The sequence below is a fragment of the Petromyzon marinus genome, chromosome 71 (assembly GCF_048934315.1).
Source record: "Petromyzon marinus isolate PM22_M1 ecotype Great Lakes invasive population chromosome 71, UKy_Petmar_22M1.pri1.0, whole genome shotgun sequence".
Taxonomy (NCBI): Eukaryota; Metazoa; Chordata; class Hyperoartia; order Petromyzontiformes; family Petromyzontidae; genus Petromyzon; species Petromyzon marinus.
The window spans coordinates 4,726,777-4,745,370 of NC_133737.1; the positions used below are offsets into that span (position 1 = coordinate 4,726,777).

The 18,594-nt window shown below is 57.6% G+C and overlaps 1 protein-coding gene across 2 annotated transcripts in view; it reads left to right on the forward strand.

Annotated features, from left to right (window-relative positions):
- The window catches only part of RAP1GDS1 (Rap1 GTPase-GDP dissociation stimulator 1), a 43,802-nt gene extending 28,729 nt beyond the window's left edge, over positions 1-15,073 (forward strand). For both annotated transcript variants that reach the window (XM_076055271.1, XM_076055272.1), the window contains 3 exons: positions 6,527-6,653; positions 9,029-9,271; positions 13,808-15,073. In XM_076055271.1, coding sequence (XP_075911386.1) covers positions 6,527-6,653; positions 9,029-9,271; positions 13,808-13,938 — 501 coding nt within the window. In that variant the 3' untranslated portion in view covers positions 13,939-15,073. The remainder of the gene's footprint in view (positions 1-6,526; positions 6,654-9,028; positions 9,272-13,807) is intronic.
- Positions 15,074-18,594: the final 3,521 nt, after the last annotated feature.

Genomic DNA, 18,594 nt, shown 5'->3' on the forward strand with positions numbered 1-18,594 from the left:
GTGTCCCTGGGGGCTCAGAGAGGCCTCGTCAGGCACAGCAAGCAGGACAGGGTGGGGGGCTGGTAGAGGCCTAGTGCCCCTGGGGGGCTGGGAGAGGCCTCGTCAGGCACAGCAACCAGGACAAGGTGGGGGGCTGGTAGAGGCCTAGTGCCCCTGGGGAGCTGGGAGAGGCCTAGTGAGGCACAGCAACCAGGACAAGGTGGGGGGCTGGTAGAGGCCTAGTGTCCCTGGGGGGATGGGAGAGGCCTCGTCAGGCACGGTAACCAGGACAAGGTGGGGGGCTGGTAGAGGCCTAGTGCCCCTGGGGGGATGGGAGAGGTCTCATCAGGCACAGCAACCAGGACAAGGTGGGGGGCTGGTAGAGGCCTAGTGCCCCTGGGGGGCTGGGAGAGGCCTAGTGAGGCACAGCAACCAGGACAAGGTGGGGGGCTGGTGGAGGCCTAGTGTCCCTGGGGGGCTGGGAGAGGCCTCGTCAGGCACGGCAACCAGGACAAGGTGGGGGGGCTGGTAGAGGCCTAGTGCCCCTGGGGGGCTCAGAGAGGCCTCATCAGCACAGCAACCAGGATAAGGTGGGGGGCTGGTAGAGGCCTAGTGCCCCTGGGGGGCTGGGAGAGGCCTCGTCAGGCACAGCAAGCAGGACAAGGTGGGGGGCTGGGAGAGGCCTAGTGTCCCTGGGGGCTCAGAGAGGCCTCGTCAGGCACAGCAAGCAGGACAGGGTGGGGGGCTGGTGGAGGCCTAGTGCCCCTTGGGGGCTGGGAGAGGCCTCGTCAGGCACGGTAACCAGGACAAGGTCGGGGGGCTGGTAGAGGCCTAGTGTCCCTGGGGGATGGGAGAGGCGTCGTCAGGCACGGTAACCAGGACAAGGTGGGGGGCTGGTAGAGGCCTAGTGCCCCTGGGGGGCTGGTAGAGGCCTCGTCAGGGACAGCAAGCATGACAAGGTGGGGGGCTGGTAGAGGCCTAGTGTCCCTGGGGGCTCAGAGAGGCCTCTTCAGGCACAGCAAGCAGGACAGGGTGGGGGGCTGGTAGAGGCCTAGTGTCCCTGGGGGGCTGGTAGAGGCCTCGTCAGGCACAGCAAGCAGGACAAGGTGGGGGGCTGGGAGAGGCCTAGTGTCCCTGGGGGCTCAGAGAGGCCTCGTCAGGCACAGCAAGCAGGACAGGGTGGGGGGCTGGTGGAGGCCTAGTGCCCCTGGGGGGCTGGGAGAGGCCTCGTCAGGCACGGTAACCAGGACAAGGTCGGGGGGCTGGTAGAGGCCTAGTGTCCCTGGGGGATGGGAGAGGCGTCGTCAGGCACGGTAACCAGGACAAGGTGGGGGGCTGGTAGAGGCCTAGTGCCCCTGGGGGGCTGGTAGAGGCCTCGTCAGGGACAGCAAGCATGACAAGGTGGGGGGCTGGTAGAGGCCTAGTGTCCCTGGGGGCTCAGAGAGGCCTCGTCAGGCACAGCAAGCAGGACAGGGTGGGGGGCTGGTAGAGGCCTAGTGTCCCTGGGGGGCTGGTAGAGGCCTCGTCAGGCACAGCAACCAGGACAAGGTGGGGGGCTGGTAGAGGCCTAGTGCCCCTGGGGGGCTGGGAGAGGCCTCGTCAGGCACAGCAACCAGGACAAGGTGGGGGGCTGGTAGAGGCCTAGTGCCCCTGGGGAGCTGGGAGAGGCCTAGTGAGGCACAGCAACCAGGACAAGGTGGGGGGCTGGTAGAGGCCTAGTGTCCCTGGGGGGATGGGAGAGGCCTCGTCAGGCACGGTAACCAGGACAAGGTGGGGGGCTGGTAGAGGCCTAGTGCCCCTGGGGGGCTCAGAGAGGCCTCATCAGCACAGCAACCAGGATAAGGTGGGGGGCTGGTAGAGGCCTAGTGCCCCTGGGGGGCTGGGAGAGGCCTCGTCAGGCACAGCAAGCAGGACAAGGTGGGGGGCTGGGAGAGGCCTAGTGTCCCTGGGGGCTCAGAGAGGCCTCGTCAGGCACAGCAAGCAGGACAGGGTGGGGGGCTGGTGGAGGCCTAGTGCCCCTGGGGGGCTGGTAGAGGCCTCGTCAGGCACAGCAACCAGGACAAGGTGGGGGGCTGGTAGAGGCCTAGTGCCCCTGGGGGGCTGGGAGAGGCCTCGTCAGGCACGGCAACCAGGACAAGGTGGGGGGCTGGTAGAGGCCTAGTGCCCCTGGGGGGCTGGGAGAGGCCTAGTGAGGCACAGCAACCAGGACAAGGTGGGGGGCTGGTAGAGGCCTAGTGCCCCTGGGGGGCTGAGAGAGGCCTCGACAGGCACAGCAACCAGGACAAGGTGGAGGGCTGTGAGAGGCCTAGTGCCCCTGGGGGGCTGAGAGAGGCCTCGTCAGGCACAGCAACCAGGACAAGGTGGGGGGCTGGTAGAGGCCTAGTGCCCCTGGGGGGCCGGTAGAGGCCTCGTCAGGCACAGCAACCAGGACAAGGTGGGGGGGGGGCTGGTAGAGGCCTAGTGCCCCTGGGGGGCTCAGAGAGGCCTCGTCAGGCACAGCAACCAGGACAAGGTGGGGGGCTGGTAGAGTCCTAGTGCCCCTGGGGGGCTGGTAGAGGCCTCGTCAGGCACGGTAACCAGGACAAGGTGGGGGGGCTGGTAGAGGCCTAGTGCCCCTGGAGGGATGGGAGAGGCCTAGTGAAGCACGGCAACCAGGACAAGGTGGGGGGCTGGTAGAGGCCTAGTGCCCCTGGGGGGAGAGGCCTCGTCAGGCACAGCAACCAAGACAAGGTGGGGGGCTGGTAGAGGCCTAGTGCCCCTGGGGAGCTGGGAGAGGCCCAGTGAGGCACAGTAACCAGGACAAGGTGGGGGGCTGGTAGAGGCCTAGTGAGGCACAGCAACTAGGACAAAGTGGGGGGGCTGGTAGAGGCCTAGTGAGGCACAGTAACCAGGACAAGGTGGGGGGCTGGTAGAGGCCTCGTCAGGCACAGCAACCAGGACAAGGTGGGGGGCTGGTAGAGGCCTAGTGCCCCTAGGGGGCTGGGAGATGCCTCATCAGCACAGCAACCAGGATAAGGTGGGGGGCTGGTAGAGGCCTAGTGCCCCTGGGGGGCTGGGAGAGGCCTCGTCAGGCACAGCAAGCAGGACAAGGTGGGGGGCTGGGAGAGGCCTAGTGTCCCTGGGGGCTCAGAGAGGCCTCGTCAGGCACAGCAAGCAGGACAGGGTGGGGGGCTGGTGGAGGCCTAGTGCCCCTGGGGGGCTGGTAGAGGCCTCGTCAGGCACAGCAACCAGGACAAGGTGGGGGGCTGGTAGAGGCCTAGTGCCCCTGGGGGGCTGGGAGAGGCCTCGTCAGGCACGGCAACCAGGACAAGGTGGGGGGCTGGTAGAGGCCTAGTGCCCCTGGGGGGCTGGGAGAGGCCTAGTGAGGCACAGCAACCAGGACAAGGTGGGGGGCTGGTAGAGGCCTAGTGCCCCTGGGGGGCTGAGAGAGGCCTCGACAGGCACAGCAACCAGGACAAGGTGGAGGGCTGTGAGAGGCCTAGTGCCCCTGGGGGGCTGAGAGAGGCCTCGTCAGGCACAGCAACCAGGACAAGGTGGGGGGCTGGTAGAGGCCTAGTGCCCCTGGGGGGCCGGTAGAGGCCTCGTCAGGCACAGCAACCAGGACAAGGTGGGGGGGGGCTGGTAGAGGCCTAGTGAGGCACAGTAACCAGGACAAGGTGGGGGGCTGGTAGAGGCCTCGTCAGGCACAGCAACCAGGACAAGGTGGGGGGCTGGTAGAGGCCTAGTGTCCCTGGGGGGCTGGTAGAGGCCTAGTGAGGCACAGCAACCAGGACAAGGTGGGGGGGCTGGTAGAGGCCTAGTACCCCTGGGGGGATGGGAGAGGCCTCGTCAGGCACAGCAAGCAGGACAAGGTGGGGGGCTGGTAGAGGCCTAGTGCCCCTGGGGGGCTGGGAGATGCCTCGTCAGGCACGGCAACCAGGACAAGGTGGGGGGGCTGGTAGAGGCCTAGTGCCCCTGGGGGGGCTGGGAGAGGCCTCGTCAGGCACGGTAACCAGGACAAGGTGGGGGGCTGGTAGAGGCCTAGTGTCCCTGGGGGGATGGGAGAGGCCTCGTGAGGCACAGCAAGCAGGACAAGGTGGGGGGCTGGTAGAGGCCTAGTGCCCCTGGGGGGATGGGAGAGGCCTCGTCAGGCACAGCAAGCAGGGCTAGGTGGGGGGGCTGGTAGAGGCCTAGTGTCCCTGGGGGGATGGGAGAGGCCTCGTCAGGCACGGTAACCAGGACAAGGTGGGGGGCTGGTAGAGGCCTAGTGCCCCTGGGGGGATGGGACAGGCTTCGTCAGGCACAGCAACCAGGACAAGGTGGGGGGGCTGGTAGAGGCCTAGTGCCCCTGGGGAGCTGGTAGAGGCCTAGTCAGGCACGGTAACCAGGACAAGGTGGGGGGCTGGTAGAGGCCTCGTCAGGCACGGCAACCAGGACAAGGTGGGGGGCTGGTGGAGGCCTAGTGTCCCTGGGGGGCTGGGAGAGGCCTAGTGAGGCACAGCAACCAGGACAAGGTGGGGGGCTGGTAGAGGCCTAGTGCCCCTGGGGGGCTGAGAGAGGCCTCGACAGGCACAGCAACCAGGACAAGGTGGAGGGCTGTGAGAGGCCTAGTGCCCCTGGGGGGCTGAGAGAGGCCTCGTCAGGCACAGCAACCAGGACAAGGTGGGGGGCTGGTAGAGGCCTAGTGCCCCTGGGGGGCCGGTAGAGGCCTCGTCAGGCACAGCAACCAGGACAAGGTGGGGGGGGGCTGGTAGAGGCCTAGTGAGGCACAGTAACCAGGACAAGGTGGGGGGCTGGTAGAGGCCTCGTCAGGCACAGCAACCAGGACAAGGTGGGGGGCTGGTAGAGGCCTAGTGTCCCTGGGGGGCTGGTAGAGGCCTAGTGAGGCACAGCAACCAGGACAAGGTGGGGGGGCTGGTAGAGGCCTAGTACCCCTGGGGGGATGGGAGAGGCCTCGTCAGGCACAGCAAGCAGGACAAGGTGGGGGGCTGGTAGAGGCCTAGTGCCCCTGGGGGGCTGGGAGATGCCTCGTCAGGCACGGCAACCAGGACAAGGTGGGGGGGCTGGTAGAGGCCTAGTGCCCCTGGGGGGGCTGGGAGAGGCCTCGTCAGGCACGGTAACCAGGACAAGGTGGGGGGCTGGTAGAGGCCTAGTGTCCCTGGGGGGATGGGAGAGGCCTCGTGAGGCACAGCAAGCAGGACAAGGTGGGGGGCTGGTAGAGGCCTAGTGCCCCTGGGGGGATGGGAGAGGCCTCGTCAGGCACAGCAAGCAGGGCTAGGTGGGGGGGCTGGTAGAGGCCTAGTGTCCCTGGGGGGATGGGAGAGGCCTCGTCAGGCACGGTAACCAGGACAAGGTGGGGGGCTGGTAGAGGCCTAGTGCCCCTGGGGGGATGGGACAGGCTTCGTCAGGCACAGCAACCAGGACAAGGTGGGGGGGCTGGTAGAGGCCTAGTGCCCCTGGGGAGCTGGTAGAGGCCTAGTCAGGCACGGTAACCAGGACAAGGTGGGGGGCTGGTAGAGGCCTCGTCAGGCACGGCAACCAGGACAAGGTGGGGGGCTGGTGGAGGCCTAGTGTCCCTGGGGGGCTGGGAGAGGCCTCCCCAGGCACGGTAACCAGGACAAGGTGGGGGGCTGGTAGAGGCCTAGTGTCCCTGGGGGGGCTGGGAGAGGCCTCGTCAGGCACAGCAACCAGGACAAGGTGGGGGGGCTGGTAGAGGCCTAGTGCCCCTGGGGGGCTGGTAGAGGCCTTGTCAGGCACAGCAACCAGGACAAGGTGGGGGGGCTGGTAGAGGCCTAGTGCCCCTGGGGGGCTGGTAGAGGCCTCGTCAGGCACGGCAACCAGGACAAGGTGGGGGGGCTGGTAGAGGCCTAGTGCCCCTGGGGAGCTGGGAGAGGCCTAGTGAGGCACAGCAACCAGGACAAGGTGGGGGGCTGGTAGAGGCCTAGTGCCCCTGAGGGGCTGGTAGAGGCCTCGTCAGGCACAGCAACCAGGACAAGGTAGGGGGGCTGGTAGAGGCCTAGTGCCCCTGGGGGGCTGGGAGAGGCCTCGTCAGGCACGGCAACCAGGACAAGGTGGGGGGCTGGTAGAGGCCTAGTGCCCCTGGGGGGCTCAGAGAGGCCTCGTCAGGCACAGCAAGCAGGACAAGGTGGGGGGCTGGTAGAGGCCTAGTGCCCCTGGGGGGAAGGGAGAGGCCTCGTCAGGCACAGTAACCAGGACAAGGTGGGGGGCTGGTAGAGGCCTAGTGCCTCTGGGGGGATGGGAGAGGCCTCGTCAGGCACAGCAACCAGGACAAGGTGGGGGGCTGGTAGAGGCCTAGTGCCCCTGGGGGGCTCAGAGAGGCCTCGTCAGGCACAGCAACCAGGACAAGGTGGGGGGCTGGTAGAGGCCTAGTGCCCCTGGGGGGCTGGTAGAGGCCTTGTCAGGCACAGCAACCAGGACAAGCTGGGTTGATTGTCGGCCATGTTGCTCAGGGGGCGGCGGCGGCGAGGGGGGGTGATCGTCGGCCATGTTGCTAGGGGAGGGGGTGTGTGTGTTGTTGGATGTGACCGCCGGGCGTGTCACGTGACAGGAAGTGATGCGGGCGGTGGTGGATGCCGGCGGAGTGGAGCCTCTGGTGGCCATGGTGGGGAGCGAGCACGGGATCATGCAGAACGAAGCCCTGGGGGCACTCTCAGTGTTGGCGGCTTCACTGGGCGGTGAGGAGCCCTGGGGGCACTTCTCAAACACACAGCTACACTCACACAGCAGAACGAAGCCCTGGGGGCACTCTCAGTGTTGGCGGCTTCACTGGGCGGTGAGGAGCCCTGGGGGCACTTCTCAAACACACAGCTACACTCACACAGCAGAACGAAGCCCTGGGGGCACTCTCAGTGTTGGCGGCTTCACTGGGCGGTGAGGAGCCCTGGGGGCACTTCTCAAACACACAGCTACACTCACACAGCAGAGCGAAGCCCTGGGGGCACTCTCAGTGTTGGCGGCTTCACTGGGCGGTGAGGAGCCCTGGGGGCACTTCTCAAACACACAGCTACACTCACACAGCAGAACGAAGCCCTGGGGGCACTCTCAGTGTTGGCGGCTTCACTGGGCGGTGAGGAGCCCTGGGGGCACTTCTCAAACACACAGCTACACTCACACAGCAGAACGAAGCCCTGGGGGCACTCTCAGTGTTGGCGGCTTCACTGGGCGGTGAGGAGCCCTGGGGGCACTTCTCAAACACACAGCTACACTCGCACAGCAGAACGAAGCCCTGGGGGCACTTCTCAAACACACAGTGACACACACAGTGACACACACACAGTGACACACACACACACAGTGACACACACACAGTGACACACACACAGTGACACACACACACAGTGACACACACACACAGTGACACACACACACAGTGATATACACACAGTGACACACACAGTGACACACACAGTGACACACACACACACAGTGACACACACAGTGACACACACACACTGACACACACACAGTGACACACACACAGAGACACACACAGTGACACACACACAGTGACACACACACAGTGACACACACACAGTGACACACACAGTGACACACACACAGTGACACACACAGTGACACACACACAGTGACACACACAGTGACACACACACAGTGACACACACACAGTGACACACACACAGTGACACACACACACACAGTGACACACACACAGTGACACACACACAGTGACACACACACAGTGACACACACACAGTGACACACACACAGAGACACACACAGTGACACACACACAGTGACACACACACAGTGACACACACAGTGACACACACACAGTGACTCACACACAGTGACACACACACAGTGACACACACACAGTGACACACACACAGTGACACATACACACAGTGACACACACACAGTGACACACACACTGACACACACACACAGTGACACACACACAGTGACACACACACACACACTGACACACACACAGTGACACACACACAGTGACACACACACACACAGTGACACACAGTGACACACACACACAGTGACACACACACACAGTGACACACACAGTGACACACACACACAGTGACACACACAGTGACACACACACAGTGACACACATACACACACAGTGACACACACACACAGTGACACACACACACACAGTGACACACACAGTGACACACACACAGTGACACACACACACAGTGACACACACACACAGTGACACACACACAGTGACACACACAGTGACACACACACACAGTGACACACACACACAGTGACACACACACACAGTGACACACACACAGTGACACACACACAGTGACACACACACAGTGACACACACAGTGACACACACACAGTGACACACACACACAGTGACACACACACAGTGACACACACAGTGACACACACACAGTGACACACACAGTGACACACACACACAGTGACACACACACAGTGATACTACTACTGATGATGATACTGATGATGATACTACTACTACTACTGCTGATACTACTACTGATGCTGATACTACTACTGATGCTGATACTACTACTGATGATGATACTGCTGCTGATACTACTACTGATGATGATACTACTGATGCTGATACTACTACTGATGATGATACTGATGCTGATACTACTACTGATCATGATACTGATGATGATACTACTGATGCTGATACTACTACTGATGCTGATACTACTACTGATGCTGATACTACTACTGATGATGATACTACTACTGATGATACTACTGATGCTGATACTACTACTGATGATGATACTGATGCTGATACTACTACTGATCATGATACTGATGATACTACTGATGCTGATACTACTACTGATGCTGATACTACTACTGATGATGATACTGCTGATACTACTACTACTGCTGCTGATGATGATACTGCTGATACTACTACTACTGATGATGATACTGATGCTGATACTACTGATGATGATACTACTACTGATGATGATACTGCTGCTGATACTACTACTGCTGATGATACTGCTGCTGCTGATGATACTAATGGTGATGATGATGTTGTGATGTTGTTCAGATCTGGTGACCAAGCCTCTGCGTGGCTGTGACCTCATAGCCTCCCTCACCCATCTCCTCACCACCACCACCATCACCACACAACAACAACAACCACAACCACCACAACAACAACCACCAGACAGTATAAACAACCACACCACCACCACCACCACAACCACAACCACCACCACCACAGCTCCCGGCCTCGCCCCGGAAACTATCTGCAACGCAGTGACTCTCTGTCAAGCACTCATGTTCACAGGTGTGACACGTGTGGTGTGGTGTGACGTGGAGTGTGTAGTGTGTGGTGTGGTGTGACGTGTGGTGTGTAGTGTGTGGTGTGACACGTGTGGTGTGACGTGGCGTGTGTGTGGTGTGACGTGTGGTGTGTGTGTGTGTGGTGTGACGTGTGGTGTGACACGTGTGGTGGTGTGACGTGTGTGGTGTGTGACGTGGAGTGTGTGTGTGTGACGTGTGGTGTGACGTGTGGTGTGACGTGGAGTGTGACACGTGTGGTGTGACGTGTGTGGTGTGACGTGTGGTGTGACGTGTGGTGTGACGTGTGTGGTGTGACACGTGTGGTGTGACGTGTGGTGTGACGTGTGGTGTGACGTGTGTGGTGTGACGTGTGTGGTGTGACACGTGGTGTGACGTGTGTGGTGTGACACGTGTGGTGGTGTGACACGTGTGGTGTGACGTGTGTGGTGTGACACGTGTGGTGGTGTGACGTGTGTGGTGTGACACGTGTGGTGTGACGTGTGTGTGGTGTGACACGTGTGGTGTGTGTGGTGTGTGGTGTGACACGTGTGGTGGTGTGACGTGTGGTGTGACACGTGGAGTGTGACGTGTGTGTGGTGTGACACGTGTGGTGTGTGTGGTGTGTGGTGTGACACGTGTGGTGGTGTGACGTGTGGTGTGACACGTGGAGTGTGACGTGTGTGGTGTGTGTGTGGTGTGACACGTGTGGTGTGGTGTGACACGTGTGTGGTGTGACACGTGTGTGGTGTGACACGTGTGGTGTGACGTGTGGTGTGACGTGGAGTGTGACGTGTGTGGTGTGTGTGTGGTGTGACACGTGTGGTGTGGTGTGACACGTGTGTGGTGTGACGTGTGTGTGGTGTGACACGTGTGGTGTGTGTGACGTGTGTGTGGTGTGACACGTGTGTGGTGTGACGTACGTGGTGTGACGTACATGGTGTGTGTGGTGTGTGTGACGTGTGGTGTGTGACGTGTGGTGTGTGACGTGTGTGGTGTGACACGTGTGTGGTGTGACACGTGTGTGGTGTGACGTGTGGTGTGACGTGTGGTGTGACACGTGTGTGGTGTGACGTGTGTGGTGTGACGTGTGTGTGGTGTGACACGTGTGGTGTGACGTGTGGTGGGACGTGGAGTGTGTGGTGTGACGTGTGGTGTGACGTGTGGTGTGACACGTGTGTGTGTGGTGTGGTGTGTGGTGTGACGTGTGGTGTGACGTGTGTGGTGTGACGTGGAGTGTGACGTGTGTGGTGTGACGTGTGTGGTGTGACGTGGAGTGTGTGGTGTGACGTGTGGTGTGACGTGTGGTGTGTGGTGTGACGTGTGGTGTGACGTGTGGTGTGACGTGTGTGGTGTGACGTGTGTGGTGTGACACGTGTGGTGTGACACGTGTGGTGTGTGGTGTGACGTGTGTGGTGTGACGTGTGTGTGTGGTGTGACGTGTGTGGTGTGACACGTGTGGTGTGACACGTGTGGTGTGTGGTGTGACGTGTGGTGTGACGTGTGGTGTGACGTGTGTGGTGTGACACGTGTGGTGTGACGTGTGTGGTGTGACACGTGTGGTGTGACACGTGTGGTGTGTGGTGTGACGTGTGGTGTGACGTGTGGTGTGACGTGTGTGGTGTGGGGTGTGGTGTGACGTGTGGTGTGACGTGTGGTGTGACGTGTGGTGTGACGTGTGTGGTGTGACACGTGGTGTGACGTGTGGTGTGACGTGTGTGGTGTGACGTGTGTGGTGTGACGTGGAGTGTGACGTGTGGTGTGACGTGTGGTGTGACGTGTGGTGTGTGGTGTGGTGTGTGGTGTGACGTGTGGTGTGACGTGTGGTGTGACATGTGTGGTGTGACGTGTGGTGTGACGTGTGGTGTGACGTGTGTGGTGTGACACGTGTGGTGTGTGTGTGGTGTGACGTGTGTGGTGTGTGTGTGGTGTGTGTGTGGTGTGTGTGGTGTGTGTGTGGTGTGTGTGTGTGTGTGGTGTGTGACGTGTGGTGTGACGTGGAGTGTATGTGGTGTGTGTGGTGTGTGACGTGTGGTGTGACGTGGAGTGTGACGTGTGGTGTGGTGTGTGGTGTGTGTGTGGTGTGTGTGTGGTGTGTGTGTGGTGTGTGGTGTGTGTGTGGTGTGGTGTGTGGTGTGTGTGTGGTGTGTGTGTGTGTGGTGTGTGTGTGGTGTGTGTGGTGTGTGTGTGGTGTGTGTGTGGTGTGTGTGTGGTGTGTGTGTGGTGTGGTGTGTGGTGTGTGTGTGGTGTGTGTGTGATGTGTGTGTGTGGTGTGTGTGTGGTGTGGTGTGTGGTGTGTGTGTGTGGTGTGTGGTGTGTGTGTGTGTGGTGTGTGTGTGGTGTGTGGTGTGTGTGTGGTGTGTGTGTGGTGTGTGTGTGTGGTGTGTGTGTGGTGTGGTGTGTGGTGTGTGTGTGGTGTGTGTGTGATGTGTGTGTGTGGTGTGTGGTGTGTGTGTGGTGTGTGTGTGGTGTGTGTGTGTGGTGTGTGTGTGGTGTGGTGTGTGGTGTGTGTGTGTGTGGTGTGTGTGTGTGTGGTGTGTGTGTGTAGTGTGTGTGGTGTGTGTGGTGTGTGTGTGTGTGTGTGGTGTGTGTGGTGTGACGTGTGGTGTGTGTGGTGTGTGTGGTGTGTGTGTGTGGTGTGTGTGTGGTGTGTGTGGTGTGTGTGTGGTGTGTGTGGTGTGTGATGTGTGTGATGTGTGTGGTGTGGTGTGTGTGGTGTGTGTGGTGTGTGTGTGGTGTGTGTGGTGTGGTGTGTGTGTGTGTAGTGTGTGTGTAGTGTGTGTGTAGTGTGTGTGTAGTGTGTGTGTGTGGTGTGTGTAGTGTGTGTGTGTGGTGTGTGTGTGTGGTGTGATGTGGTAATGGTGGTGGTGACGTTGGTGGTGATGGTGATGGTGATGGTGGTGATGGTGGTGATGGTGATGGTGGTGATGGTGATGGTGGTGGGGGTGGTGGTGATGGTGGTGATGATGGTGATGGTGGTGTTGGTGATGGTGATGGTGGTGATGGTGGTGATAGTGGTGGTGATGATGGTGGTAATGGTGGTGATGGTGGTGGTGGTGGTGTTGGTGGTGTTGGTGGTGTTGGTGATGGTGGTGATGGTGGTGATGGTGGTGACGTTGGTGGTGATGGTGATGGTGGTGGTGATGGTGGTGGTGTTGTTGGTGTTGTTGTTGGTGGTGATGGTGGTGATGATGATGATGATGGTGGTGATGATGATGATGATGGTGGTGATGGTGGTGGTGGTGATGGCGATGGTGGTGATGGTGGTGGTGGTGGTGGTGATGGTGGTGGTGGTGATGGTGGTGATGGCGGTGGTGGTGGTGGTGGTGATGGTGGTGATGGTGGTGATGGTGATGGTGGTGATGGTGATGGTGGTGATGGTGATGATGATGGTGATGTTGTTGGTGATAGTGATGATGATGATGGTGATGTTGTTGGTGATGGTGGTGATGGTGGTGATGGTGGTGGTGGTGATGGTGGTGATGATGGCGATGATTGTGATGTTGTTGGTGATAGTGATGATGGTGGTGGTGATGGTGGTGATGGTGATGATGGTGATGTTGTTGGTGATAGTGATGATGATGGTGGTGGTGGTGGTGATGGTGATGATGGTGATGTTGTTGGTGATAGTGATGATGATGGTGGTGGTGGTGGTGATGATGATGGTGGTGATGTTGTTGGTGATGATGATGATGGTGGTGATGGTGATGTTGTTGGTGATGATGATGGTGGTGATGGTGATGATGGTGATGGTGGTGATGGTGATGATGGTGGTGGTGGTGATGATGGTGGTGGTGGTGATGGTGGTGCTGATGGTGATGGTGGTGATGGTGGTGATGATGGTGATGGTGATGATGGTGGTAATGGTGGTGGTGGTGATGGTGGTGATGATGGTGGTGGTGATAGTGATGATGGTGATGGTGGTGATGGTGGTGGTGGTGGTGATAGTGATGATGGTGATGATGGTGGTGATGATGATGGTGATGATGATGGTGGTGATGGTGGTGGTGATGGCAATGATGGTGGTGATGATGGTGGTGATGATGGTGGTGGTGATAGTGATGATGGTGATGGTGGTGATGGTGGTGGTGGTGATATTGATGATGGTGATGATGGTGGTGATGATGATGGTGATGATGATGGTGGTGATGGTGGTGGTGATGGCAATGATGGTGGTGATGATGGTGGTGATGGTGGTGGTGGTGGTGATGGTGATGATGGTGATGTTGTTGGTGATAGTGATGATGATGGTGTTGGTGGTGATGGTGTTGGTGATGGTGATGGTGGTGATAGTGATGATGGTGGTGGTGTTGGTGGTGTTGGTGGTGGTGATGGTGATGATGATGATGATGGTGGTGGTGGTGATGATGGTGATGATGGTGATGGTGGTGATAGTGATGATGGTGGTGGTGATGGTGATGGTGATGATGATGATGGTGGTGGTGGTGATGATGGTGATGATGGTGATGGTGGTGATAGTGATGATGGTGGTGGTGTTGGTGGTGGTGATAGTGATGATGATGGTGATGTTGATGTCTTGCAGGCATTAAGCAGGAGGTGGCTGAGGCCGTGATGCCATCACTGAAACATCTTCAACATCACCACAGCAGCTTGGTCCGGGAGAAGGCTCAGATCGCCATCACCGCCATCACCTCCACCATCACTGTCACCTAGAGATCACCGCCATCACCGCCATCACCTCCAGATCACCACCATGACCACCAACATCATCACCATCACCACCGCCACCATCATCATCATCACCACCATCATCACCACCATCACCACCATCACCATCATCACCACCACCACCATCATCACCACCATCATCACCACCATCACCACCATCATCACCATCATCACCACCACCACCATCATCACCACCATCACCACCATCACCATCACCACCACCATCACCACCATCACCACCATCATTGCCATCACCACCACCACCATCACCACCATCATCACCATCACCACCACCATCACCACCATCATTGCCATCACCACCACCATCACCACCATTACCACCATCACCACCATCACCATCACCACCACCATCACCACCATCATTGCCATCACCACCACCATCACCACCATCACCACCATCATCACCATCACCACCACCATTACCACCATCACCACCATCATCACCATCACCACCACCATCACCACCACCACCATCACCACCATCATCACCACCATCGCCACCATCACCACCATCACCACCACCATCACCACCATCATCACCACCATCGCCACCATCATTACCACCGTTGATGGTGATGGGGGTGATGGTGGTGATGTCGATGATAATGATGATGTCACCGATGATGATGTCACCGATGATGATGTCACCGATGATGATGATGGTTTAAATGATGATGTCACCGATGATGAAGATGATGGTTTAAATGATGTCACCGATGATGATGTCAGCAATGATGATACCGATGATTCCGATGACGTCACCAAAGATGATGTCACCGATGATGTCACCAAAGATGATGATGTCAACAATGATGATGTCACCGATGATGATGTCAACGATGATCATGTCACCGATGATGATGTCAACGATGATCATGTCATCGATGATGTCGATGATGTCACCGATGATGTCAATGATGATGTCACCAAAGATGATACCGATGATGTCACCAAAGATGATGTCAACAATGATGATACCGATGATGATGATGTCACCGATGATGATGGTGATGTCACCGATGATGATGTCAGTGATAATGATGATGTTGATGGTGATTATTATAATACTACTACTAATACAGAGTTAGACTCAACACTAGCTCTTGTGACTGTGTGTGTGTGTTATAATACTACTACTAATACAGAGAGTTAGACTCAACACTAGCTCTTGTGACTGTGTGTGTTATAATACTACTAATACAGAGTTAGACTCAACACTAGCTCTTGTGACTGTGTGTGTGGTGTGGCGTGTCTGTGTGTTATAATACTACTAATACAGAGAGTTAGACTCAGCACTAGCTCTAGTGACTGTGTGTGTGTATGAGTGTTATACTACTACTATAATACTACTGTCTGTGTGAGTGTTATAATACTACTATAATACTACTATGTCTGTGTGAGTGGTATAATAATACTACTATAATACTACTATGTCTGTGTGTTATAATACTACTACTAATACAGAGTTAGACTCAGCACTAGCTCTAGTGACCCTGTGTGTGTGTCTGTGTGTGTAAGATGCGCCTGCCATTCTTCCACTCCGGTGGTGGGTGTACACCCAGGACCCCATTCTGACCTAAAGTGGCCTGGTCTCAGTTATCTGATGAAAGTTGCAAGCGAGAATTTCATCATCGCTTGCGGCTGGGATTGGCATCGTCCCCGACTCCTCCTGATGTTGAGGGTAAATGGGCGAGGTTTTGGACTGTGACTCATGCAGCTGCAATGGCTGCTTTGGGTACGCGGTCCAGACCTCCCCAGAGACCCTGGTTGACAGAGGAGGTGTTCAGGATGGTTGAGAAAAAGCGACAGGCCCACTGTCATCGGCTACAGAATCCCACGTCAGAGAATGAGGAGGCTTACCGCAGCCTTCGCTCGGAGGTTCGGAGAGCCGTGAGGCGCTGCAAGGATGGGTGGTGGTCGTGGGTTGCTGAGGAGATGGAGTCTGCCTCAGTGGCCCACGATCACAAATCTCTATTTAACTCCATCAAAAAAGTAACCTGCAGCGCCACACCTATTACCATCATTAGGGGAAAAAACGGTGATCCAATCTCTGACCCCCAGGAACAGGTTTGCAGATTTGCTGAGCATTTCTGTGAGGTCCTGGGGGAGGGAAAATCCCTCAGCCAGGAAAACATCGTGGCACAAAGTGAGGATGACCCTGCTGAGGCTGCGGTGCCTCAAATATTGGAAGATGTCACCCCCTGTGAGTGGCTGGCTGAGGTGCCATCTGTTGAGGAAGTACTGAAGGCGATCCGGAGTCTTTGACCAGGAAAGGCAGCGGGCAGAGATGATCTCCCAAGCGAAATGCTGAGGGAGGGTGGCGTTTGTGCACAGACTGCCCTATATGACATCATAACAACGGTCTGGACCACTGGACGGGTTCCGCAGGATTGGAAGGATGCCCTGGTGGTCCCCCTTTTTAAGAAGGGGGACCGCACAGACTGTAACAACTACAGGGGTATCTCACTCAGTGTGCCGGGAAAGGTCCTGGCAAGGATTATTCAGCATTGCCTTGCCAGGCACGCTGAGGAGAGGCTTGTGGAGCCCCAATGCGGTTTCAGGATAGGGCGGTCCTGCACTGATGCCATATTTTCTGTCTGTCTGCTACAGCAGAGGTGTAGGGAATTCCAACAAGACCTACATCTCTGCTTTATTGACCTGGTCAAGGCCTATGATACCATCAGTAGGCCTGGGCTCTGGGTCGTTCTTCGTGCTTTTGGAGTACCTGACCCTCTGGTCACGCTCATTAAGGACCTTCATGATGGTGAGCGGGCCCGGGTAAAACTACGTGGCCGGGAGTCAGAGCCCTTCCCTGTACACCTTGGGGTGCGACAGGGATGTCCTCTGGCTCCCACATTATGTAACATCTATTTTGACCACGTAGTTCGTGAAGCCTTCAATAGCTGTACCGGGGGAATCTCCATATGGTACAGATACAATGGGAGGCTGATCGATGCCCGGGTGCGGTCAAGGGATGGCTCCCTATTGCTCAACCACGTTATGTATGCCGATGATTTGGTAATAGCTGCTCAGTCAGAGGAGGAGTTGGAGACGCTGCTGCTGAGACTGGAGCGTGCCACTAAGAGATGGGGCCTTACCATCAGCCCCACCAAAACTAAGCACCTGCCTGGGTATTTTGTACCATCGGACACTCCACCCCCAAAACTCCCAATCGGTGATGGGGCAGTTGTGGAGAGAGTGGAGAGTTTCCCATACCTGGGCAGTGTGCTTATGACCGGCTCCAGTTTAACAGCAGAGGTCTCCGAATCAGTCGAGCGGCAATATCTTTTCATCGGATGCGTAACGCTGTGTGGAAGCTACCTGGTCTGTCGCTCCGCAATAAGCTTCAGGTCTTCTCGGCCACGGTCATTCCCTCCCTTCTCTACGCTTGCGAAACGTGGACCCCCCTAATGGAACATCTTCGCCGGTTAGAAACAGGCTGACCTACCTACGATCAATCCTAGGTTTAACCAGGCTGAATTGTGTGAGGAGCTCACAAATCTTTGAAAGATCTGGGCAGGGTCCCATCGGTGAGCTCCTCCGGCAGGCAAGGCTGCGATGGCTGGGTCATGTAGCCCGCATGCCCAGCCACCGCATGCCGAAACAGCTTTTGTTTGGCCGGATTGAGGGGGCTAAGCGGGCGCGGCACGGGCTAGAGAAGAGATGGAGTGACGTGGTACAGGAGGCACGGGGCTAGAGAAGAGATGGAGTGACGTGGTACAGGAGGCACGGGGCTACAGAAGAGATGGAGTGATGTGGTACAGGAGGCACGGGGCTATCGAAGAGATGGAGTGATGTGGTACAGGAGGACGTGGAGCTGAGTGGACTTGCCGATGACTGGTACCAGCGGTGTCAAGATCGGCCTCTGTGGAGGAGGCTCGTGAAGGATGCTACTGGGCAGTTGGAGGCAGTCGCCCTCCAACAACAACGGAGGGCGGAGGAGCGACGCTCACAACAACGAGCGGAGCGCCGGGTGGCTAAAGCACAGCAGGTTGGCACAGTAGGGGGCACAGGTGGTGCATCAGCCAGTCATCTCAGTCAGTCGACCCGTGGCACCTGCTGGGTCTGCCCCGTGACCTCCTGCCAGCGGGCGTTCGACACTTCACGTGGCCTCAGGGTGCACATAGCCTGGCACAAGCGTCGTGGTGACGTCACCGCCACTTAGTGGCGAATGCCGGTTGTTGTGTAGGTGAGTATGTGCTGACAGAGGAGCAATGCACGAAACGTCTATTATATATTTATTATTGATCTGCTGGGATACATCCACTGCAAGAATTTTCCATGATCAATCAATAGACTATACAGTATATACAGTGTACACAGACAGTCTATACAGTAGACTATAACTACAGTGGGTGAGTGGGTGAGTGGGTGAGTGGGTGGGTGAGTAGGTGAGTGAGTGGGTGAGTGAGTGGGTGGGTGAGTGGGTGGGTGAGTGGGTGAGTGAGTGGGTGAGTGGGTGGGTGAGTGAGTGAGTGGGTGGGTGAGTAGGTCAGTGGGTGGGTGAGTGAGTGGGTGAGTGGGTGGGTGAGTGAGTGAGTGGGTGGGTGAGTGAGTGGGTGAGTGAGTGAGTGGGTGAGTGAGTGGGTGAGTGAGTGAGTGAGTGGGTGGGTGAGTGAG